Source organism: Eublepharis macularius, chromosome 13 (genome assembly GCF_028583425.1).
Source record: "Eublepharis macularius isolate TG4126 chromosome 13, MPM_Emac_v1.0, whole genome shotgun sequence".
NCBI classification, from domain to species: Eukaryota; Metazoa; Chordata; class Lepidosauria; order Squamata; family Eublepharidae; genus Eublepharis; species Eublepharis macularius.
In genome coordinates this window covers 23575561-23601949 of record NC_072802.1, presented here as the reverse complement: position 1 = coordinate 23601949, position 26389 = coordinate 23575561, and the positions used below count along the sequence as shown (strand labels likewise).

Genomic DNA, 26389 nt, shown 5'->3' with positions numbered 1-26389 from the left:
TATGACATACTGCTCTTCCTTCCTGTTCATTGCTTCACTTCTGCATTCTTTTGCAGAAAAAAATTGTATCATTTTAAAACAACGCAATCTTTGCTTTGTCTGGTCTGACCTGTGCTGTGTATCCTTCCATTTCCTTGTTTTGCCTCCTGTCCTATATTTCTTGTACTACTTTTAAAGCATAAACTAAACCACATCCATTTTATGTACTGGCAGCCTAGATTCACAGTTCACCTCTTCTCTCCCCCACCCCCCATCCACCACTGGATCCCCATTTCTGACACTTTATCCAGTTACTGAATCTAATTTATTCAGAAATCAGGAGGTATATGCGTGTTACAGCATTAATCCAATATATATAATATTAATACAAGTTAAAAACAGAAACCTGCAGTTTCTGAGCAAGACAAAGTACATGTGAATGGCAAATGTCTGAAAAATAAAAACAGGGGCATAAATCAGATGAATGCAGTTATGCTGTCAATCAGAACACTGTCTTGGATTCTTGCAGAAGTGATCCAGAAAACATAATTAAGATGGTCAGCTATCATTCCTTTTTATGAAACATCTTTCATTTCTGCATCTTTCTTGTCATTGTTATTCCAGCACTGCACAGCAAATTTTTAAAAAGTTTGCATCCTTGAGAAGATATGTCCATTCACCATACCATTTAAAATTATATCCATGTATTCTGACACTGGGTTGAAAGGAATTTGCCTCCGCCAAAGAGGGGTCCCAACCAGCATTTGTCATCATAATTGATCTGTCCTCTAGCATTCAGTGACTTCAGAAACAATCCAATTATTACACGAAGGCAAAAAATAGAATCTGTATTGTTTGACAGCTCCAGTTAACTTCTGCCTCTGGGGTGAGGGGCATGATGGGCTCCTGCAGATACATCCATCCAGTGTCTGTATAGGAATTCTTCAGGAAACATAAAGACAGCCTCAGTCAAATAGTAATGCACTACCAGTTGGATGCTGGAGGCTGTTCAAGGGTCTTCATTTGCTAAATCCAAAATGTTTCCCAGGAGGGCTTGGAAGGTCGGGCGCTCCTCAGCTTTCTGGAGAAAACATAAGAGAGGCTTGATTAGATGAGTGCAAAACAAACATTTAAATGCTTGTGGTAGAAAGTGACATCAAATTATAGCTGACTTATGGCCACCCCTGCTGGGGTTTTCAAGGCAAGAGACTAACAGAGGTGGTTTGCCATTGTCTGCCTCTGCAACCCTGGTCTGCTTTAGAGTCTCTTATCCAATTACTGACCTAAGGCCAACCCTCCTTAGCTTCCAAGGTCTGACAAGATCAGGTGTGCCTGGGCTATCCAGGTCAGGACATAAGTAATTTAACAATGACAGCATTTCCCTTCCACTTTCAATTGTCCAAATCATTTCACATACATTATTTTGTTGTTATCCTTACAACAACTTTGTAAGGTAGGCTAAGTATTTTTATCCTCATGTTGTAGATGGGGTGCTGACACTGAAAAAGTATCTTGCCTAAGAAAATTTGTGGCAGAGACAATCCGGGCAGTCTCATGGCCATTGTAGTACAGTTGTTCTTGTTTGAAGATATGGCCTCTGTCACCAGAATAAGCAGAACTTATTGGAATAGGTTGCTACAGACCGGACTGGATTTATAGAACAGCATATCGGAGAAGTGCTGAGATGTTCCAGGTTTTAACCTGGCACCCCTATCTGGGCATTTTTTCTCTACAGAACTGCATATAGAGTTTTCCCCAACAATAATAATCTTGTGAAGTATGCTGGGCTGATAGATAATGACTGGCCCATGCCCACAGTCATTCAGTGAGCTTTGGGGCTGACTAGAGCTTCCTGGCATGTCCAACACCCTGTGCATGGCATCATGCTGGCACTCTGCCAGCGCTTTGCAAGGGCCAATGAATCTTTGCAGAAGTCTATTAGTGACTCTCATGCCTTGCAATATATAAGGGCTTAGGTTCCACCCCTGGGGTCTCCAATGAAAGGATCAGAGGTGGCAGCAGGACAGGAATACCCTTCTGTTTACTGCTCTGAAAACTGTTGCCAACTAGGGCAGACAATCTTGGGCTAGGCGGACCAATGGTCTGCCTCTGTATAAGGCAGTGCCTAACCATCTCACCTAATTGTTCTTCACCCTCTGGCCCCTCTGCCCATCCAGTCTCTCTTATTTCATTGGTTAATCTACTATGATGTCACAGTAGATGCCTGAGATGTTACAAGCCCTCACGTTGTCATTGGTTTAACTGCTCTAATGTCACACAGGATGGCCTTGGATTAGGTCGCTGGATGTTGCGTAGACTTTAGAATAGAAACTCCAGAAGTTACAGTTATTAAGTTGAAGGGTTCCCTGCACTCCATGGGTTTTCAAAAGACGTCTCATTGGTACCAGTCAGTTGTAGCTCTTCAGTGACCACTGGCCAAAGGCAGATGACACTGGCTTATAGTGAAATAAGCAGAAAACCCTGAAGACTGATGACTGCAGTGGTTACCATTTAAGGCGAGAAGAGAGAAGGATATAGATACAGTCAGAAAAGTTGAAAGCTTTAAAAATGAGGACTAGAGTCTTGAATCTGAAGTAAATGAAGGCAGGAACCTACCACAGAAGGAGAGGCAGAGAGATGTAGTTGGGAAGGTTTCATTTTTAATTTTATTTATAGTCTGTTCTCCCTGCAAGAAGGCTCTGAATGGGTTCACAACATATAAATACATACAATAAAAACATACCATAAAACATTGGTAGCAATCATAAAATACTACACTAAAATACTGCACTAAAAGCATCCAAGGTGACTCACATTGCACCCCATATCTCAATATCCTTAACGTCCACGGAGGAGGGTGGCTAAGATTTGATAAATATTAAATTGGGGCATATCTCGCCCCCCACCCACTAGGAGGGGCGGGTTGGGAGACTCATCTGCCTCAATCATTATAAGCCTGGCAGAACATCTCCATCTTACATGCCCGGTGAAATGATAACCAATCTTGCTGAGACTCGGCCACCACTGACAGATGTCATTCAGATTCAAAATTCATTTACTGTTTGTCATGTGGTAGGATGATACTTCTGCTTCTCCTTCAGGAAGCACGGCAGGGTTTCCCGTTCAGACACAAACCGGGTACTCAGCCCCCTTAAGTTCAACAATGCAAAAGTACCAGGCGCTTCCTGGCCATTTGTTGGGCTTAATAGTTCTAACTGCATACCATCCTTCTGAAGTTCTAATTTGGGACCACCATTAAGCTCAATCTATAGATGCAAGTGAAGGGTTTAGTTGGCCGGGGGGCTTACCTCATGCCAGCAGCTGTACATGATGGAGTAGACTCTATCAGAAGCCAGCTGGGGGCGATAGAGACGTAGTCCTTTGGTCACATGCTCCGTTGTTTCACTGTTGTTAAACCTCTCATAGGGCATCTTCCCCAGTGTGTAAACTTCCCACATTAGAACACCTGTCAAATCAGAAAAAAACACTATTGTGGGTCTTGGTTTTTTTTAAAAAAAACTTATCTTAGAGGAGCAGATTCTTCCTAGTCCTGGACTGTGCAAATTCTGAAGATTCTGGTCCAGCAGCACCTAAAAGACCGACTAGATTTCAAGGGTATGAGTTTTCAAGAGTCAAAGTTCCCTTCATCAGAAACTGACCACAGTTAAACTGTAGATGAATTTTTTATTGTGATGCCAACAGGACACACTACTATATAACACTAGAACCATTCTTCAGAATCATGGTTATATTTCCAAACAGAAAAAAAGGAACAGCAACCTACCAACTTGGTTTTTTAAAAAATAGTAAATTGTCACATTTCTGTCCAGAGCAACCAAACTTTTTAGTCTGAGGGCCACACTGCAATAAGATTTGGGAAAGCTGGGCTGGGTCAGGGTCTACCATGCATGCTCCATCTGCTCTTGGATCTTCAATGGGGAGGGGGGTAGACTCTCCCCTTTATAGATGACTCACCAAAAGCCCAGATATCTGATTTGCTGCTGAACTTGCTGTACAGAAGAACCTCTGGAGGTGACCACCGGACTGGAAACTTGGACCCCATGGAGCTTATGTAGTCATCATCCAAGACGTACCTGTAGACAAATTTGAGTGATGCTTGTTCATTCACTTTGGCCTAGTGAGGTGGTAAAGCCTATGTCTGGGTCGTACCAGTTTACAGGGAGGGGCTTGCAAGATGAAATTAAATCCCACAGGGAAAAAGTTTCCTGCTCATAGAAAATTAGCATGTCAAGGAAAAGCTAGATATCTGGTTTCCTTTGTGAAGGGATTTATTTTTTTGGTATGGTGGAACATTTTAATCATGTGAACTCCAGTCCACAGTCTGAAGTGTTATAGGCCAGGCACTGATCAGTTCCTCTGGAGAAAATGTCTGCTTTGGATAGTGATATCTATACCGTTATACCCTGCTGGGGTCCCTCCCTCCTCAAGCTCCACCCTCAAACTATTTCCCAAGCTGGAATTGACAGCCCTAGTTTCTCCCCCACACACTGTCCCCAGACATTATTACCCCTCAGGGGAGTGAGGAACAAATAATAAACATGTCAAAGAACAGGCATAGGAGTGGTTCCAAGCCCACATGAGAGGAAAGTGATAGAGGCAGATGAGAAAAAGCTGCAAATGGAGGAAAAGAAATGGCACCAACAAATGTGGAGTGAGAGAGAAGCAAGATGGGTGAAACGATTAAGAGGAATGAAGTAAAACTGAAGAGAGTAAGAAAAGGCAAAGGGGGAGTAACAGTGCGCTCCTAATCACCGTTCTAAATTCCTTGAAGTCAAGGGGCTTAGAAGGGTATAACTATGCTTAGGTCTGCATTTGTAAACAATGCAATTTCCTTCGCACGCGCACATGCATTCAAACTGACCTGGAGAGTCCAAAATCAGATACTTTGATGGTGCCTTGTTTGTGGACCAAACAGTTGCGAGCAGCCTGCGAGAGAGAAAACAAGAAGAGGTTTTCAGGCGAGCAGCATTTCAGCCCCACAGTGCAGTCGAACTTGGCCAGTCACCACGACCTCCAGTTCCAGGAAGAAATAACAAACTCATCAGTGTCTCACACAACTAACTAGTTCAAGTGCTTCTACAGTAAATCAACAGCCATGGTCTCGTGCCTTTCAGGAACAGCCATTTCAGGCATCACAGTTGCTCCATCAAGTTGAGTATCTGCAGGTGAAATGAAAGCCTCTTATCTGAAAAACTGGACATTGGCCACATACATTGATGTGCATAATAATCAGCGCACATAATATCTGCCTGGTGTCACTGATATGACCTGAGGTCAAGAAGCTCACTTTAGATTAACAAAACTTGCATAGACTCCAAGGATACAGTGACAAACTCTCTGCATGTGGTCCTTATTTTTATTTATTTACTTTATTTACACCCCACCTTTCTTCCCCAGTGGGGACACAACGTTGTTCTCCTCTCCTCAATTTCATCCTTACAACAATCCTATGAGGTATGTTAAACTGAGGGAGAGTGACAGACATTATAAATAACTCTGGCTCAGTTCACACATAACCTCAAACCGCGATTTATTAAATCTTGTTTTGCCTTGGTAAATGCTGGTTTAGACACGTTTGCTGTTACCCCCCTTAAAGACTGGGCTGGTATCCTGGCCTTGATTGTGTTGAGTGATGCACCAAGGACACACACATTCATACATCACATGAAACTATAGTTGTGGTTAATTGCAACTTCTAACCACGGTTTGATGTCCCTGAATTAAAAATAGCTAGTTTGATGGCCTGTATTGGGACAATTGTGCTAACCAATGGTTATGGGAACCATGGTTTCATGGGACATCTGAACCAATTTTGTTTGTTACATCTGAACGCTGCCACAGTCCCTCAAACATCTTCATGAATAAAGCAACTGCCAACATTGCATTAAACTATCATCCTGTTGAAAGAAAAACATCTATCATGATTAATACTGATTTTGGACAGACTTTGAACACCCTATCATTTCTTTACTTCTTTTACATCCTACCTTTCTCCCCAGTGTGAGGGGGGGGGCGACCCAAAGCAGCTTACACTCCTCCACTTCATCCTTACAACAATCATCTGAGAGAGTCTAGGCAGAGAGTATTTGACTGACTCAAAGTTACCCAATAAACGTTCATGGCAGAATGGAGATTCGAACCTGGGCCTCTCACATGGCATACCAGCACTCAAACTACCACACCACGCTGGGTCTCCCTAACCGGACTCATGCCAGCTATTTGAGACTCAGTAACTTCATTTGATTACTAGCATCCATTCGGATAACTTCAGTACAGGGTCTCACTCCTAGCCCCCCATTTGCCCACTCTCTTCCTTGCCCCGAGGTCTTAATTCTGCACAAGATCCACTTTGAAAACTTACTGTTTTTGTTTTCTAACCTGAGTATACCGTAATGCAGAACACTAGTAAAAAGAGTGAGAAAACAGCAGCTAGCTAGATCTACTTACGATGTCTAAATATCTCTCTCTTCCCAAGATACAAGTCAAAGTTTGGATCTTGCTGGAAAGCTTGTTGGGATCCTCAAAAAGAACTGCACTCCAGACTTTCCCATTTATGGGCTTTCCCTCTAAGTTTTGGAGGGGGTGTCCCTTCCTGGACCAATCAAAACTTAGAGCCAAGCTACAAGTGACGCCTTACACAGGTTGGACACTTGTCAGCTTATCTCAAGTTTTGATGGGAAATGTAGGCATCCTGGTTTTACAGCTTGGCTCTCCATTACAGCTGCAAGACCAGGATGCCTACATTTCCCATAAAAACTTGAGGGAAGCTGACAAGTGTCCAACCTGTGTCAGGCGTCACTTGTAGCTTGGCTCTTAGGGTATAAAATTCTCTCCAAATTCCCTGTCAACTAGTTTTCTGTTCACAGGGTTTTGCTTTGTTTTGTTGCAGAGGTATGAAGAAGAATTCTGTCCCACTTGGAGGCCTGAGACAGATTTGTCCCCTCTTGAGATCAAGGCCATGACTGGAAGCAATTCTCCCAAAGGCCTTACCAGGTCTCTGTGCAGGAACTGCTTGGATTCCAGGTACTCCATGGCCTCACAGACATCCTTGCACATCTCTAGAAGCTCAGTACTCTGGAAAGATCGACGAGTGTCCCGCAGGTAGGTCAAGAGGCAACCTAAGGCCAAGTACTCCGTTACAATCAAGATGGGTCGTTCCTTGGTGCAGACCCCAAACAACTGTACTAGCTTCTCGTGAGAAAGGTTCCTGAAAAGCATAAATGAGAATTTTAAATGATAAAGAGTGAAGAAGCTGTAGGCATAAAATACTTGTGCTCCCAAACTGCAGTCTCTGCTAGTGGGACCCAAGTGCCTTCCCTCTTTGCAATACCATGGTCGTTTGTCAGAGGTGCAAACTGTTGGCCTGCTCTCTGCTGCACTTCAGCGCCATGCCTGCAGATGGCCAATGATGGTATTGCAACTTACCAGTTTAGCAGGGTTCAGGTGACATATGGGACCAATCAGGTCCTGCCCAGGGAAAAAGTAAGTTGTTCTCATAAACCACCAGAAGCTACATATTCGCTTCCTGTCTGCTTTCTTCTTGGCTCCACTACCTATCTGGTTGACACCTGCTTGCCTCCATAGTGCCAGCTGTATTATGTTAGGGTGCAGTTAAGAAGAAGCTCCCAAGACTACCGTTCAAATTCATAGCAAAACAGAGACTTTCTAGTCTGGCAATCTGCATGCAAAACCAGGAGGGACAAGAACAAGACTCCAGACCAGAGTTTGATGTGAACTTGGAGAGACTGAAAATTGCCTCCTCTGCCCTCTTTCTACTAGTGTTCGTAACAGAACAAATTCATACTACTTCATATCTTTGTAGCGCTTTAGAGGGTTCAAAAAACTTCAGAAGAATCATCTTTTTGCAATCCTTACGATAACCCTGTAAAGTGGTGTCCGGGGTCTGAGTCCCAGCCCCCCCAGACTTGCCAGGAGGGAACAGTGGGAGGCAACCGGGAGGCAGTGGCCCTGCCGCTCCAGCCAGCAACCAGGTCCAGAACCTGCCTACTCCAGGGGGAAGGGGCGAAAGGCCAAAGCCTCAGAGGGCTGGAGGGAGCAGGGAGAGACCAGCTAGTCCCACCCTCCAGGGGGAGGAGAGGGGGCTAAGCAGGCCAGAGGAAAAGGGCCAAGGCAGGGGGAATAGGGACCCAGCAGCAGCCCAAACAGAGCCCTTACCAGCCAAGGAGGAGAAGCAGCCACTACAGCCCAGAGCCACACCCTGGCTAGAGGACAGCAGCCTGGCTCAGGAGTTGCTAGGAGCCAAGCCCCTCCAGGTGGAGCTGCCACAGGCATTCTGGGGGAGGAGATGGGCAGCCCCACCCAGCATCAATGAGCAGGCAGCCCAGAAGCTGGCCAGGGCAATTCCTCGCGAGCAAGTCCAGGGAAGCTCAGCAGCTCAGAAGCCGGCTGGGGCAGCTCCTTGCGAGCAAGGCCAGGCAAGCTCAGCAGCTCAAAGGCCTACTGGGGCAGCTCCTCGTGAGCAAGGCCAAGGAGACCTCAGCTCGAGATGGCTCGCATTCAACCCCATCCTGCCAGCAAGACAAGGAAGCCTAGAAGGGGTTAGTGATAGGAGGGAAACACCTGAGGGAAGGTGCAGCTGGGCCAAGTCAGGAGAGGGAACAAGCCTGGAAGGAGGGCGGGGCGGGGCAAGGAAACCCTATAAAGGGTGGCTAGGAAGAGCTATGAGGTGGTGGGTGTGAGTAAGGAGCGAGAGCGAAGGCTTGGAGGAGAGTTCTGGGAGGAGGAGATGATGGAGGATGCAGGGGGTGAGCAGGCCAGGTTGAGCAGGCCAGCGAGTGGACTGAGAGGGAGTCTGGGTGATGTATACCACCCCTCCTTCCACAGAGCAGGGTCCTGCAGCATCCCTGGTGCCCCTCTGACGTCAGGGCCAGCCCAGCCGGCGCCCCGCCCAGCGGCGGCAGCGACAAGCCCTGACAAGTGGATCAACACTATTCCTGTATTTCAGATGGGGAGGATGTGTCAAAAAGAGTGCAGGGTGCCACCTAATGAACTCAGGGCAGAAGCAAGATTTGAACGGAAGACCTGCTGAGTAGGTTGCTTTCTCCATTCTTGCTTATTTCTACAAGAACACAAGCAAATACTGGTAAAACTTATCTGCCCAGCAAGGGGTCTCAGGGATGGCAAATATTCTTACAAGTATTTCAAACGATTAGGATCTTCCTGAGAACTATCTGCAGCAATTGCTCTGGATTTAATAACTGGATCTGAGGAGCTTCCAACAGGGGATTGATCCTGCCTGTGGGGTGTGGAAAGGGGTTGGACCCTCCCCTCTAGAAGAAGGAACCATCGAAGGCAGGGTCCAAGTGCTGGGGGAAAATCACCTACCTGTGAAGTTCCTTGGTGAGCAGCAAGCAAAAGGTGGAGAAGACGAGGGTTGTACTGGGCCGGACACACATGGAGCAAGCCAAGCCCCAGTGGCACTGCCAGCACCTCAGAGGTGGGCATAAGCCATGCCTGTTGCCTTCTCCTGCCCCTCTGGCCCAGCAGTGCTGCCAGTGCCTCGGATGCTAAGGTGGAGATCTGGCCCTGGGTGCCATGCAAAAGGGTCTAGTGTGCCACTGTCAGCAGGCGTGCCCAGGGCTGCCAACTCCTGCTGCAAGGGACAGACTACAAAAGGGGGGGGGGGTGGAATCAGTCGCCACTCACATCATGACTTTGGCCTCATCTATGAATGCATCCTCCGACATGGAGCCTTCCTTGATCATCTTGATCGCCACGTCATACTGGCCTTTCCATTTCCCGTGCTTCACCACTCCGAACTGCCCCACTCCCAGCTCCTTCAGGAACGTCAGGTCCTTCGGCTCAATCTCCCATGCACCTAAAACCAATGCAGGCACATTATTTGGGGGCTGGAGAGACCAGGAGAGAAGGAAAGGGGCAACAATCTGGAGGGCTTTCCCAGTTTCTTCTGTCCTGGGGCAAGTTTTGCTAATGGGAGCAGCTGTCCAATCCCACACCCGACTTCCGCTGCAGCGAAGGAAGAACGGGAGATCTCTCCAAAATGGAAAAAAAAGTTCTGCTGTTACCATATCCAAGTCCTGCTGTGGAAGGCGCCATTTTTTGTTTGGATGAAACAGCATACTTCAGTCTGGAAATAAGTCCTGTTGTGCACCAAAGCAAACAAAGCTCTTTTATTGGGGTGCGTTTGACAAAACGCAGTGATTTTGATGCAAAGCATTTATCTACTGAACTGCGTCTATCACAGGCTAAAAATATTAATGTCAAATTCAGGGCCGAGATTGCCAAAAACAAATGCTGAGACTAGTTTAAACAACGCTTATTGAGAAAATGTATATAATTACCACCACCACCCCTTTCTTAACATAGTACATGCTGCCATTTTTACAAGTTTGCATAATTTGTTCAGGTTTTCTATTCACAGAGAGGGGCTAAGAACTGCGTGTGGTACTTTCACCCTGGCATGCTAGATTTATACATGCGGGGTGGCTGGGTTTGGGCAGAGGGAGCATTCACACTTCCCAACCCTCTCTTGTAGCTCAAAGTGGCACAGCCCAGGAAAAGCTTTGCCATGTGAGTCATTTTTAAAAGTCCCCGCATCCTTGGAGGTTTTGGATTCAGGCCATCTTGGACAGCAACCATTCATTCAGCTACACTTCCCATTCTCCCTCACCAGTTTCCTATTTATAATAGGCCCTTCCATGGAAACAACTGGTCACTGAGAATGGATCCCATTATAACGATTTACAGAACTGATATCCCACTTTAAGTTATAAATGATGTACAACTGGTTAGAGCACCTTCTTGGTCTTTGCCAGCAGTTGGTATTACTTACACATAAACACACACACACACACACACACACACACACACAGCAAGGCTTTTCATCATGGAATTCAACAGTTATCTTAGCCCCTAAATATATTATTGCTCACCAGCCGAGTTGTGTTGATGATAGTTAATGAGCTCTGGGATGGTGTTGAAGAGGTGCTTCTCTGCCAGGAAATACTGGTTCTGGGGCGTGGAGCACACAACATAATGGCGGATCATGCCCTGGGGTTCCCTGTCCAGTGAATCAAAGACTGGTGATAGAAGGGAAGGCTGGGAAGTCAAGAATGCCTAGCAGGGTTAAGGGAGACCTTCTACATAAAGATCTAGCACTCTAGTGAGGGAGAACCACCTGCAAGGGCAGTGTGAAGAGATGGCATCAGACCAACCACAGATTATAAGGCCACAAAGAATAATTAACTTGCGGAACTCACTGTCACAGGATGTAGCAATGGCTGCTAGCATAGAAGTCTTTAAAAAGAGTTCAATAAGGGTAAGGCCATCAGTGGTTATTAGCTAATGACAGCTAATTGGGACCTCCATGTTTAGAAGTAGAGTACCCCTGGATGCTAGTTGCTGGGGTCCTCAACATGGGGAAGCTTGGGACACTGAGCCCCTACTGCAGGCTTTCTGGGGACTTTTAGAAGAAGTGGGATATTGGACTAAATGGACTATTGGTCTGATTCAACAGGGCTTTTCTTTTGTTCTTATCAAGAAGGATTCAAAGGAACACCAGCCAGTGGTTCTTGGATGATGACTGACCTGGGAGTCAAATATCACCATCTGCCCAGTAATTGGGACAACTGGAATTTAGACAAAGAAACTGATCAACTAAGCAAACATTGTCAATGGTTTCCAGCCCACAAAACAAAGGGAGCAGTAAACTGAAGAGGATAGGAAAGATGATAAAGCTACGAGAAAATGCCAGAACTGTTGCCATAACAACTACACAATTCACTTTCAAAACTTTTCTGGGGCCTTGAGCTGTTCTGCAGGTTGGACTTTTATTGAGGACTAGTGGGCTATGGGTTCACATCCATTTCCTTCTCAACACACTTACCCTGCTGACTTGGCAAAAACAGAGACAGTGTATTTCCCAGTCTTTCTAGTGCAATCCCGGACAATGAAACCTCCGTCTTTGCCCTGGGTTGTAAAAGCAGAGGACAACACTCACATCCTTGACATTTCTATCAAAGCAAGCTCTGGTATCATGTATAGCGAATGATCTTTCTGTCCCCTGCCAGAGCAGACAATACTGAACTAGCTAGTACAATGGTGGGGCAACTTCATAGGAGGCAAGGACAAAATTCAGAGTGCCTGGTGCAGAGGCCAGCTAGATCAGATTGCCCCATGCAATCTCTGCTCTGTAGAGAGGGGAAATGGACAAAGCCTTCCAATCTTTTAAAACTCAGCTTCCCGGTTAATACTGCGACTCCCTTCACGTGCTCTTCCTTGTGTAATTTGTCCTTGTAGCTTGGCTCTGAGTCTTGAGAGGGCCTCACTGCCAGGTCAACTGGTCTACTTGGTGCAAGCTTGTGGTCCAGCTCCAATTTTCAGCCTATGCTTCCAAATCCAGCCAGCCAAGCCAGTGGGACTATTCCAGTGGAGCCCAGACCTGGCCAGTGCACAGGACACTATCACACATCCAAATAATGTCAGTGTACACACCAACCACTAAACATCCCTTTCACACACAAAACCTCACTGAAAGCCCTCCCATACCAGAGTGCCATCTCTCCCAGTTAAAGTTCTTCTATGAGAGTATCACATGACAATGAATGTACGTTGTGCATGATGTGAATGGGGCTTGTGTAGGAGATCTTCTTGAAGGATTATGCCCAGCAATTTTACAAGCAAGGAAGGATGGGCTCGAGCGGACCTCTCTGAGAAGAATGGTCCACACAGGAGGGACCATCACTATAAAGGCCTTGTTTCACATGGAGTTTCCTAATACTGAGTCATACCATTAGTTTATCAAGGTTAGTCCTGTCTACTTTGGTCAGCAGCAGCTCTCCAGGGTTTCAGGTCAAGGTCTGGCAGATTCCCTACTGCTTGGTCCTCTTAACTGGAGAAGCTGAGGATTGCGCTTGGGACCTTCTGCATGCAAAGCAGCTGCTGTACCACTGAGCCACAGCCCCTCCCCAAATAGCAATGACAATTAAGTTCCACCTCGGCACTTAACCATCAGCATGCAGGAGTAGCTTTTGAATGGGGGATCTATTCTGAAAAACCATAGTTTAGGCGGGAGCGGGGTGGAATGAAGGGATGAACAGACATGAGAACTTATGCACTCACCTCTTGCTTCAGGAACTGCTCTGCCTGCCTTCGGGTTATGTTTTTCAAATACCACCTGAAACACAACAGTATGCATGACAAGGAGACATACCTATGAAAGAGGCTGGGGGAAAGGGCCTTAAACAATTCAAGACAAAAGACTGGGATGAAAAGTTTAAACGAAACCAAACGTTTTCCCAGGGGCAGAATTACATGCGAGTTTCAGCAAACATGTTCCCAAACAGGACTAAAGTATGAAAGGGAAAATGGGTCTATTTTATTGTTGTTTGTTTATAGCCTATTTTATAGTTGTTGTTTGTTTATAGTCACTGAGATACTAGGCAGATTACATACCGCAAGTGAATGTAATATAATTAGTAGCTAGGACATTCACAGGCAAAAATACAGTATGATCAACAATTAGGACATTCAATGAAAACAGAGACAACAGGGTATGGTAGCCACAAATTTGAAAAATTAACTAGGGTCCAGCGATCTGGCCTATGCTGCAAGCCTGTTATCTTGATGAGGCTTATAGGTGATTGTTGGATTGCCAGCTCTGGCCTGGAAAATTCCTGGAGATTTGGGGGGGGGGGTACCTGTAGAGATGGAGAGTTTGGGGAGAAATTTGACCTACAATCTATGGTATACCACAGAGTCTGTGCTGCCATTTTCTCCAGGGGAACTGACCCCATAGTCTGGAGATCAGCTGTAATTCAGGGAGAACGTCAGGCCCCACCTGGAGGTTGGCAACCCTATGAAGATCCAGAGGAGTTAGCCGTGTTAGTCTGTAGCTGCAAAATAGTAGAGTCCAGTAGCACCTTTAAGACTAACCTACTTTATTATAGCATAAGCTTTTGAGAACCGCAGCTCTCTGACAAAGAGAGCTGTGGTTCTCAAAAGCTTATGCTACAATAAAGTTGGTTAGTCTTAAAGGTGCTACTCAACCCTATGAGGGGTTTTGAGGGCAGTGGAGCCACATTACAAGTTTGGCCCAGAGAAATTATGCTTGGGAGCTTTGTTTTCAAACCCACTTTTGTCAAGGAAGAGAAGGGATGGAAGCTTGATCTCTCTCCCAAACCCCCCAATTATCCCCTACATGCAAAATGACCCCCCCCCCAAATTGGGCTTCTTTAGGAACCTGGTTGAGAGAGAAAAGGCAATTTAAAATGACCTGAGTGGGAGCAGATTTGAAAGTGGGAACAGGCAGATGGGGAAAGGATTAGGAACCACCCTCCTAGCCACTGGCTATATGACTGTGCTCCTTGCTTCCCAGAAAAGAATACATGACGACTCATCCCATGTCTTCCTTATAAAGTGTATTTTGGTCCCCAGAACAGCAGTTTTGAAAACACTCACTCGAACATCTCCAGGGAGTCTCTTGTTTCGGTGACATAATTGCTAGGAATATAACCTTCTGCCCTGTAAAGTGGAAGGAAAAGACCATAAGCCACTCTCCAGCGAACAGATGGAGACCCAAGAAGGATGAAGGGCATGCTGATTAAGAAGCACACGTGGCACATCTACGTTACATAATAATATTGTAGCTGTTAAACTAGCATGGCTCCCCCTCCCTCCCACCCCAAATCCTAGGAATTTCAATCTGTTTAGATGCGTGGCATTCTCTGTTAGAAGATCCACAACTACAAATTGTAATTCCCTTAGGAGAGGGAATGGCTGCAATCTGAATTAGATGTGAAGTTTCACACATGAGAAGGGGCTTGCAGTCAGACAGCAGCTGCAAGAGCCCCATGAGAACTGATTTTTAAGGGGCACAGAACCCGAATTCAGATCGGGGCCATGATGTGAGGAGGAGGGGTTCAGCATCTCATCCCACACCATTATCCCAATTTGAAAGAGCCCTAGTGGGGGGGGGGGCTGATACTGATGATGGTAGACATACATCCCCCCTCCCCCCAACAAGGCTTTTCAGGTCAGGAAAAAGCCTGAACCATCATCCCAGTCCAACATGGGGCTCCACAGACGATGGAAATGAGTTCCCATGGGGAACTTGCAGCAACTGTCTGACTGCAAGTTCCACATGGTAATCACTTGTCAAATATAATGTTTAGTCCAGACCCATGAAACCAGTCTGAGGAACAGAAGTGTCCCATATTATGCGCGATCTTGCCATACTTGCATGTACAATCCTAAGGCATCTTTTTTTCTTTAAAGGCACGGGGAGGCTCATTTTGTTTTGCAAAACCATGTGGGTGTGAAAGAGTTAAACCCTTTCTCCCTTTCCTGCAGGCCCCAATCCAAACTGGACCCCATGCGACTGTAGTTGTTCTTTAAAAGAGGCTGGGAAGCTTCTGTTGTAGATCTCTCAGACTCTTGTCTGTTCTGGCCCTCACTTCTGAGTGGACAGTAGGATCTTGCAAGGTGTGCAGTCAGACATTGGTGGGTTATTATGGGGAATACAATGCTACATAAAGTGCTGCATGGGGCCACAGGTTCAGTTCTGCTCGTGGCTGGGATCTTACCCATTCTGGCTCTGGGCTCTCCACCACAGTTCGTTGCTCTCCTCCAATATAATGTACTCTTCACCTTTCTGCAGCTGCAAGTCCTGTTCATTCATTGGGGTGTAGTCATAGAGCGCCACAACCTTCTTCATCTTGGATGACGAGCTGGCTGTCGGCTCAGGGGGTAATGGCTTTTTCATCATCTTTGGGAAAAGCCAGGAGAACAGCAAGATGAGGGGGCTTCTTCTCTTTGCAGCTTCCCCCACCCAGGCAGACCCATTGCAGGAGATTTACCAGATCCTGCAAGTCATACCTGGTCCTCCTCTGGAGTAGGTGGTAGAGGCTTCTCTACTTTGTGGTGAGAACGGACATTTCTGAAACCTTCAGTAAGGAAAACAGAGAACATTGATTGAGGTGCATTCATGAGATGTTAAGAATACTTTCAGCTTCTTTTCTGTACAGCTGTGTATTATTGTCATGCAACCCAGCATATGCCAGAGGTAATATATATCTGAGATCCAGCATGGTATAGCAGTTAGAGTGTCAGACTAGGAACTGGGAGACCCAGGTTCAAATTCCCACTCTGCCATGGAAGCTCACTGGGGAACTTGAGCCAGTCACATACAGTACTCTCAGCCTAACCTACCTCACAGGGTTGTTGTGAGGATAAAATGGAGAAAAGGAGAACAATGTAAGCCACTTTGGGCCCCATTGGGAGAAAAAGCAGGGTATAAATGAAGCAAAGAAATAACAATAACAATAATTATTTACTTTTAATTAATTAATTGCTCTTACTAAGAAGCATTAAATGGCTGTGGTCAGGTTCCGCCAAGGGCGCCGCCCTGTGAGATGCCAGCATGCCTGACTTCAGCCTTAAAGGACCTTCAGGGAATCTGCGGCATCCTGCTCTGTGGAAGGAGGGAGGGTATACCTCACCCTCACACCCTCTCAGTCCACTCGCAGGTCCCTTCAACCTGACAGTGTCCCAGCTGCCTTCCATGACAGCTGTCTCCATCCAGCTGTCGGTCTTACTCCTCCTCCTCTTTGTCTTCTTTCCTCCACCTCCTCTCTGCTGTCCGTCCGTCTGTTCTCCACCATACTCCTACACAACAACTCACCACCACCTTTGGGTGGACTTCCCTTATATCCTTTCCCTCATTCCTGGCCCCACCTGCCAGCCACACCCCTCTTTTGCCCTCTAGCATTGGCCAAGCCTCCTCTGCTCTGAGCTTCAGGCCCCTGGGCAGCTACAGCTGTGCTCTCTTGGCTGGCTGCCAACCCTCCTCTGCTCTGAGCTTCCGGTAGCCTCAGCTGGTCCCTATTATTCCCTTCCTCCCTGTTTGCAGGTTGGGGCGTGGCCCTGTGCTGCTTCTGTTGTCCTGCTGGTAAGGTTGCTGTCTGGCTGGCTGATGGCTGGCTGTCCCTATCTCTTGTGCCTTCTCCCTCTGCCCTGGTCCCCTCCTGGCTGTCGTTACTCCCCCTATCGGAGCTCTTAGTCTCCCACTGGAGAGGGGGGCTAGCTGGCTTCACCCTGCCCCATTTGACTCTCTGGGACTTGGGTGTTCCTTCTCTTTTCTCTGTTGCTGGGCATGGCAGGTCCGTGGTGTCGGTCTGAATGGCTGAGCGGTGGTTGTCTGGCTGTCTCCCCTCCCCTCCTCCTGCTAAGTCCGGGGGCAGAGCCTCAGACCCTGGACAGCTGTTGTTTTTGAATGATGCTGTTGTAATCCTTCCAATAGCCCTGCAAGGCAAAGAAGTATTAGGGAGGGGGAATAAAGAGAAAGCAAGGTGATCACTTACTTCCAGATCGGCTCTCCACAATTTTGCAGCCCATGGCTAGTTTGGCTGTCTGGGAGCAACAGAGGTATACGCCATCAGTCCAGAAGCAAGGGTGGTATTTCTGCACCAGGTTGCTGTTGTAGCGGATCACTGCAGAGAATGGAGCAAAGGGTTGTGTTTTGTACAGCGGGGGATACAATAAGAACGAACAATCTTCTCTCTCTCCCCTTCACACCCCAAGTATTTGGATTCATTGTCCTTATATCCTCTGGTAGGGTAGCAGTAGACTGACAATGCACAATATACACTTGACTGCATGGATCCGGATTGCATGGGGTGGGTGGAGGAATGCAACATGTCATTAGAACTCACCTTTCTTCAGCTGGTGAATCCAGCGGCTCCGTAAATCCTCTGTTGGTGAGAAGACATAGAGGGGTCCTTCATCATACAACACCTAAGAGGCAGACAGGCAGGAGAAAAGATGTTTCTCACGTATTGTACATAGAATACTGCTTGTGCAACGTCAGGGTTGTTTGTTTTTGTTCTTCTCGTTCAAACAAGCTGCACAGTTATATGATAATTTCTGGATTTCTGATGTGGATGGTAGAAGACAGGTGCAATTTACATTTTTTATGAGTAAGTTTCAGAAAAGAAGGTAGTAATGACTCAGAAAGGTCCAATGCCTTGAAACAACAGGCATGATTCTTTGATGAAATGGCAGGAAATGTTTTTCCGGAACCATATCAGATAAGGGCCAAATTACATGTTATGAATTTTGGCGTATCGATCCAGGGAACAGCAGCTGCATGAAAGGCATTTTTAAAGTCCATGGAGCCCAACTTGGTTCAGGATGACAGTGTGGGTGGGGAGACAGGACCTCCTCCCATGTCATCCTGTAGAGCCAATCAGACCATTGAGGGCTTTAAAAACTGCTTTCTCCTGCAGCTGCTGTGTGAGTGCAGGGAAGCCCGGACCCAACTTGCCAAATTTGTACTGTGCGGTTTTGCTGTAAGATAAGTGATAGTCCTTACATGAACGACTGCTTCAGATCATCCAGTTTGCAAGCAAAGTAACTACAAAATGATCCAGACCCAGGTTTTAGGTCCGAACTGCAAGGAACTTCTAAACAAGGTCCTAGCTGTGCTTTGTTGAGCAGAAAACATATTTGGGAGCTGGAACAGTCCTTCTTAATCCATTTCTTATGGTGGAATGTTTTATACCTCAACAGAACGGGCGTTACCATAGAGTAGGTTAAGGTGGGGACTTCTGGGAGTGGATTGGGGTGCCATTTAGGGCCACAACCAAAGAATCACACCCAAAAGGCCAAGGTGTCAGTGACAGAAGCATTGACAGCGAGGATGGCTCACCTGGAAAGGATACGGGAACCGCTCTATGATGGAGATCTGTTCTGTCTCATTTAAATCCTCTCCTTTTTGCTGTGTGAGAAAGAGATGGAAATTAGAGCATTGGGCTTCAGTTCCCATGACACTGATATATCTAGAAGAATGTGGAGATTCTGGAATGAAAATGCCTAGAATCCTACTGGAGTGTTGGGCAGAAATTTTCATAAGTAATCTTAATCTGATTTTTTTTTTGGTTTGATATTAGAGTGTGTCAGAGAAGGTGATTGTTAAAACCCATGACTTCTATATCAGCTTTCAGTGGGGTTAACAGTAGGGACCTAGCTATACATTAGGCCTACCTGTGGCCTGTCAAGACAGATGTACACTAGGAAGATCCATAGAGAAACTGAACTCCTAAGAGCGCAGGGGCCCAGTCTAGATCTGGACTATGAGGAGAGGTAGTTTAAACTCCTCCCCTACTGCTATTTTCCCAACCTGAAACAGCCCCATTGGGAAAAGTTACATGTACATTTAAGTTTCCCCAATGGGGCAAATAGTGGCAGCTGTGAGAGAGTCTCTCTACATAAGACATCTAACACGTGAAGAACACATGTCAGGAGATGCAATGGTAGCCGAGAAGGGTAGTTTAAAAAGACCGAGCCAGCAGCAGGGCAAAGACTTTGCTGTATACTGGAGCTGTGTGAAGGGGGTGTGAAATGCCAGAAGGGAAATTTCAGCGCATTATAACCTCTCCAGGTCCAAGCCCAGCTCTGGAAGGCAGCTCCAGCCCATTTCCATTTCTCGCTGCACTCTAGTTGTGATCCCACACAGTTTTAGACTGGAGAGGTAAAATTGACAGAGCCTTCGGGGGGGGGGGGGGTGAAGAAGAAATTAACAAACCCTCTGAGGAGTGATCTCCGCTGGCTCTGTCTTTTTAAACTATGCTTCCTGGCAAACATTGCATCTCCCTACACTTCACAAACACGCCCTGAGGTGTCTCATGTAGAGAGAGACACTGAGGGAAATGACAACAATATAAGTGGGGAAGTTCAGATTTCCACACTTTCCCATCCACATGGTATGCAAGTTCGCTTTGACTACAATCTTTTGGGAGAGATCAGAGCAAAGGCAGATTGGGAAACATCAGAGCAAACCAGAAGAATCCATTGAAATAGGTAACAGGAGAATGATTGGAGGATGACATGGTATGGATACTCCCCAAAAACCTGCTCCAGTTGGAGATCTAGGGCAGAGCAAAACACCCATGTGCAAGCAGCTGCCATTTGCCTCCAGACTGTTTTTCTTTCCCAAATGTAATTGTGTAATTCTGCAGTACAGAATGGCCTGAAGAACAGGATGCATCTCCTTAAACAGGAATGCCTGGTGTGGAAGAAAGATGCACAAAATGTCTCACTGGGACCCGTCGCTCTGGAGGGGGGTTGGTCTCTGGAACCACAGTCTCCACGCAGGTGATTTTCTCTATGTCCACCGACCCCTTCTTACTTCCTCGTCGCTGCAAGAGGGAGAAGCAGGAATACTTTAAATCCTCTGGCCCTGATCCAACTCGTCATGCATAGCCCAGGATGGAAGTCATGTCCCCTTCTGCAATCAAAAGGCAGAAGGGGCGAGCTCAGCAAGGCTTAAGCAATCTCTCTTGATGCAAATCTACGTTTTTGCCCGCTTTGTGCACAGCAGCCTTCTTCTGTACTCATGTCTCCTCTTTACAAAGATCAGGGGCATCCCTTCACTGCAGATGCCCCCCAAAATGCTACCAAAAGGCAGGCCATGAGCCAGTACTTTTCACATGGTTTACAGGGTCGTAATTGCAGGTATGTATTCAAAAAGAAAGATAGTTCTAGGTAGGTAGCCGTGTTGGTCTGCAGTCAAAGAGCAGGATCCAGGTCCAATAGCACCTTCAAGACCAACAAGATTTCCATGGTATGAGCCTGGATTATAAAGACTCTTTCCGTTCCTCATATCTGACGAAGGGAGCTTTGAATCTCAAAAGCTCACATCTTGAATGCTAGTTGGTGTTTAAGGTGCTATGGGACCCAAACCTTGCTCTGCAAAAAGGAAATATTTACAAGCTTAAATGAAAGATGTTAGACTTGGCCATCTGCCCAGGGGTGCCACCTTTTTTTCTCCTTGCAAGTAAAGCTTTTCCCAACACAGAGATGCCACGGTGCTGAAAACATTTACTATTAATTCCTTTTCACCATGCCGTCGTTAATGCCACGGGTGCCTTGCGGGAGGGGGGAAAGTAGCAACCCTCCATCTGCTCGTTTCCCCTGATCCTGACAACTTGCTCATGGGCGGCACCAACTCCTGAGCCTTTGATCCTTTACTTTGCTCCATATTGGGACAAGGGTCTTGGGCTAGATCAGGCCAGCACAGCCTATGACTGAGCACCAAAGGCAGGCGGTCAAACAACATACTGTGGCCTGCCGGATGCTTGATGGCTCCTTCTTTTGGTAGTTGGTAGGTGCACAAGCGGGAATATCTAGCTCTTTTTTTTGGTAATATATTTTTATTGGTTTTAGTTCCAGTTCACTCTGATAACACAATGAATCGAAATCTTACATTTTTTTTGTTACATGTTATATACCATGCAGTTCATTCCATCTCTACAATTCCATCATATTTATATTACCTTTCAGTAAGCTATTGTCATTGTAAGTCTACCTTCTTTTAGTTCTAATACTTCTTTTCTTTCCCCCCCTCCCTCATTTAATTGTATTTTGCTAGGGGGAACCTAAGTCCCTATTTTTTATTTTCAATCCATCTATAGAACAGGGTCCATTTTTGTTTCCTATTATGTCTACTTTCTTCTTTTATTAATTCTGTCAGTGTGTCTAGTTCTGCCATCTCTAAGATTTTCTCTATCAGTTCTTCTTTTGTTGGTATATCTGTATTTTTCCAATGTCTGGAATATACTATTCTATCTAGCTCCAGATGCGCTGCTGTACGTGGCTGGTAGACTGTTTAGCTAGGTGGTGGATGTCACCAGTCGTGCACCTTTGTGCTAAGCAGTCCATTGGGATCCCTGCCATGGTTCCCTTCCTTAATATCCTCTGGAGATAGATCCAGAGGAGTTAGCCATGTTAGTCTGTAGTTGCACAATAGTAAATAATTAAGTAAATAGTCTGTAGTTGCACAATAGATGCACGGCTAACTCCTCTGCATCTATGACAATAGTAAAGAGTCCAGTAGTACCTTTAAGACTAACCAACTTTATTGTAGCATAAGCTTTCAAGAGCCACATCTCTCTTTGTCCATGCATCTGTCCACCCATCTCCAGTGGGTGCCCTTCCGAGGGTTTCACCCATGCACCCTCATGAATTTGTGTAACCCCCTAACTTCTACCAGGACCTTCATCTTGTTCTCTCTCCTCAAGGACTCACCCCACGCTCAAAGTCATACTCATAGTAGGAGAGTTTGCTCTCTGTCAGCAGAAAGAGGCGCTTCTTAAAGTTGAGAGGGGAAGTCTTTTTCTTCTGCTGAGAGCGTTTCAGAAAGATACCCTCCAAGATAACATTCGACATAGTTTCCTCCACCGCCTCTTCTTCTGCAGTGTATTTGCTGGACTACCGCTGCCAGAAAAATGAGACTTAAGGATAAAAAAGTTGCTTATTTGTTCCTCCCCCCCCCACACACACACCAAAAGCTAAGATTTCCAGTTTGTTAAATTCTATGCCCAGCTCAAAAATGTTATACTTTCATGGACTCATGAAGGGCATTTCCACATTAGGTATTTAAAATTGCTGTCATTCATTCAGCCTTAGTGGAGAATCCAGATGTTACTGCTAGCAAACCAGTGCATTCAAGTTTTTCCATGCTGTCCTCCCATCTTTTTTAAGACCTAGTTTGAGGTGATTTTTAAAAACTTTAAAAATTTATTGCAGTACCAGGATGCAACTGCAGTTTCTTGGAGCTATTGTCCTTTTAAATTTTCTTCTCTCCTTTCAGCTTAGTTCGTTAATTACCAGCTATTGTTTGGAGTGGAAAAGTTAAATACCGCTTTATACTTTGCAACCATTATGCATTTGTTTACATATTACAATAATAACTTTGTAATCCTGCCTTTACAATAATAAAAAAACCCTTTAAAATGGTAGTTGCTGCAAAGAGAAAAGCCACCCTCTCATCCAAACTAGTGCTAACTGTTTCACAAATACTAAATCATCCGGAAGGGTTTGATTAATCTGTAAAAAAAAAAAAGAAGGGAAAATTGCAGGGAGAAGTGGGTGAACCTATTGCCATACTGGACTTATTTCTGAGTAAAAATACTGTAGGCACTTGCCCATGGGAATGGCTCTCGCAAGATTTTTATTGGGAATATATTTGAGCTGGCTATGATTTTGAGCAAAATGCACTCAAGAGAGATGCTGGGAGATCACAGCATCTTATCTTTTTAGGTTTTGATACAGTTCTTAGTCACCACAGAATGAGATATGACGAGGCCTTCGGCCAAAGAATTTGCACAGTCATGATACTGATTAAAATCAGGCAGCTTACTGAACCAAAATTCACAGGATCAGAAAAAGAATACCTCAAGGTTCACCAGCAGTGGCACTGCCACAAATAAGCTTTCTGGGTGCCCTTGAAACCCTTTTTGAAAGCCTGGACGTTTTTAAGCAAGTTGCATGGTTTTAAGCATCGCTGAACTTTGTTTACAAATTCAGTCCTGGATGGCAGGGAGGAAAGTTTATGCAGAATTAATTATATTAAAGTTATGCCATACGGTAAGCCTCAACTTCTTCACTGGCGTTTGGGGAAGGTATGAAGAAGCAACAGATGTTTTTAATATATATATATATATATATATATATATATATATATATATATATATATATATATATATATATATATATAACAGTTCTTGGACACAGCTGCGTCTTTGGTGTATGGTTCGCTTTTTAAGAATATACCAAACTGCCTGTGCATCCAGGGCTTTGCTACCCCAAAGGAACTGATGGATTAACCCCCCGCACACACACACAAACACACACTATGCACTTTACCCTCCTTTGGATAACTTCATATGGTACACTACTCAGGTATTTTCTACAGCAGAGCACAGTATAGCAGTTAGAGTGTTAGAACAAAATCTGGGAGAACCAGGTTCGAATCCCCACTTTGCTGTGGAAGCTTGCTGGGTGACCTTGGGCCAGTCACTCTCACCTCGTAGGATTGTTGTAGAGATAAAATGGAGGACGGGAGAATCATGTAAGCCACCGTGGGTCCCCATGGGGGAGAAAGGTGGGGTACACATGAAGTAAATAAATAAAATTTTATGCACAAGCTAAGTAAGTTACAGTCTAGGCCCTCAGGTTGTGAGGGACCTCTAAATACAAAAAAAAATGCTAAAAAATTACTGAATTGCCTTAGAGGGGAGTCAGGAGATAATGCTACAGGGCCTCTAAAGTCTGGCATAGTTTAGGGCATCAGCACGTCTTAATCCAGCCCTGGTCCAGATTTTGAGAGTAAAGGGATAGTCAGCAATCTGAATATGCCGAAGATAGCCTCCGGGCAGCTGGGGAGAGACAGAAAAAGAATTCTGGCCTCCGTGAAAGGGCCACAGATGTGAGGAGTACTGAGGCTTCAGTCCTGAATTCCATGTTCCTTTGGATATCACACATGTGCTCACTTGTACCTGCGCACATGGAAACAAGGTAGGGTTGCCAGCTTCCAGGTAGTGGCTGGAGATCTCCTGGAATTACAACTGGTCTCCAGGCCACAGAGATCAGTTCACCTGAAGAAAATGGCTACTTTGGGGGATGGGCTCTATGGAATTATGCCATACCAAGGTGCTTTCCTTCCCCAAACCCCACTGTCTCCAGGTTTCACCCCCCCACCCCAGATCTCCAGGAATTTCCCAACTTGGAGCTGGCAACCCTGAAACAAGGCATCCAGGACTGAGATGTTAGCAGATGCACAGGCTAGGCCAGGCCGTTTCCTGAGGATAGTTCAAATGGCAGGCCAGTCTGGCCTACAACGAAACTGAATCTCTCTCTGATCTAGCCTGTATTAGCACTGCTCTCACATCCAAGAATCCACAATGTTCAGGAATCTCCACTCATGTCCAGAATGCAGCTGCACAATCTCTGTTTTCATCACCGTCGCCTACCCTTCCACACCCAACAGATTTTTTTTCCTTTATGGCTCTCTTCATCTTTGGCCCGCCCAAAGCAAAAAAACTCACTGGTTAGGTGGGCGTCACTCCTTTTCCACAGGCCTTTGGGTTGGCTTCCCTCTCAAGCAATGACTTCCCAGGTGCACACAGATTTTGGAACAATCAGCGCATGGATTGCAGGTTTCTGAGTGTTTCAATGGCTGGTGAAGGCAGCAAGAGACTCAGTGCAAGAGCTGTGCTGAACTGCAGGCAAGACGATCATCCGGAGCTAACCCCACCCTTTCAGTTCCCCTTTTCTTAGTTTCTGGCCAAACGTCTCTTGTTTCCTTTCTGCCGTGATGCCACCTGCACTTTTGGTACAAGACAGGGGCTCCTAAATTCAGTATAGGGCTGTAAGGGGCAGTAGGTATGTGTCTACAGTGAGGCAGAGAAGGGGAAGGGGATGGGGTGGAGACCAGAGTTGACTGTATGGGCAGAGAAGCAGCAGGATAAACAGCCAACAGAGGTAGATGCCAAGTAAGTAAACAACCCTGGGGGGGGGGGGTGTTGTTTTAGTCAATATAAGGATTTCACAGAATACTCTTATCATGTCAATTCAGACTGTCAAAGAGTTCTGTGAAAGATAAAAGCTTACTACTTTGTTCTGCCCTAGCCTAATTTGGCTTAATAAACGTTGGGGATGTGGTGGAATGGCACAGCTAGGCACACCAAAAACATAGGTTAAAAAGAGAGAGTATATTCAAAATGGTCCCTGCCAATGTGGGACAAACTCAGGCAGGCTGTGATTTCAGTGGGAGCTGGCTGCAGTACCAGAAGCATGTCGGCCATGTAAATTTAAGAACGACATGTCTGTGCACATGCAGGCCAGTGTATGTGGAGTGTCTGCTGCCTGCTCCACACATACGTCAACAAACGTGTTTTCCAAGCAGGGTTGATGCCCAGCATCCTCTTCCCACTGGTTTATGCAGATAATGCTTTTCTCAGTATGAAGCTTAAGTTGAGAGGAAAGAGTGGGGGAGATCAGAGTCCAAGACCTTTGGATGTCTGGAGGCCATTACGGTATGCAATCTGTGTCAAGGAAAAATCCCCAGATTTGAAGAGCTGCAGCGGCTTCCTCTTTCCAAGTAATGTTCTAAGGAACACCGGACCTCCCTTGTTCCTGATTTTAAAAAATGGTTAAACACAGAAAAAGCCCTTCTGCTTTTTTTTCCTCCCCTGGGTTAATGGCCATAAAACATCAGCAATCCTTTTCTGGTTACACTGATTGGCAATTATAGCTCACCAGTAATTTGCCAGCATCAAAAAAGTTCTCCTGAAGAGTCTGATAAAGGGGGTGGGGATTCCAAGCGTGGTCAATGCAACGCTGCGATGGCAGTCCCCCTGGAAGTAAGCACCATGGAGTTTAAAGGGACAATTTCATTGAAAAGCATGTGTAGGATTGTAACCTGTAAAAAAAGGATGAGTCCCAAGTAGTGTTGCCAACGAGCCTGGAGATCTCTCAGAATTACCAGTGATCTGCATGAAAGAGACGAGTTCCCCTGGAGGAAACGGGTGCTTTGGGAGGCAGACTCTATGGCATTATACCCTGTTGAGAT

The 26389-nt window shown here is 45.8% G+C and overlaps 1 protein-coding gene across 1 annotated transcript; it reads right to left on the bottom strand.

Annotated features, from left to right (window-relative positions):
• Window positions 1-342: 342 nt before the first annotated feature.
• Window positions 343-25011, bottom strand: BTK (Bruton tyrosine kinase). The gene is made up of 19 exons (XM_054996241.1): window positions 24864-25011; window positions 22063-22251; window positions 20076-20174; window positions 18686-18754; window positions 17691-17772; window positions 17340-17468; window positions 15856-15923; window positions 15564-15745; window positions 14440-14502; window positions 13102-13156; window positions 11867-11949; window positions 10914-11041; window positions 10047-10121; window positions 9667-9838; window positions 6991-7207; window positions 4862-4926; window positions 3955-4073; window positions 3288-3445; window positions 343-1060 (listed from the first exon to the last, which is right to left on the bottom strand). Exons 2-19 carry the CDS (start codon window positions 22201-22203, stop codon window positions 989-991), a joined length of 1977 nt encoding a protein of 658 aa, XP_054852216.1. The 5' UTR covers window positions 22204-22251; window positions 24864-25011; the 3' UTR covers window positions 343-988.
• Window positions 25012-26389: the final 1378 nt, after the last annotated feature.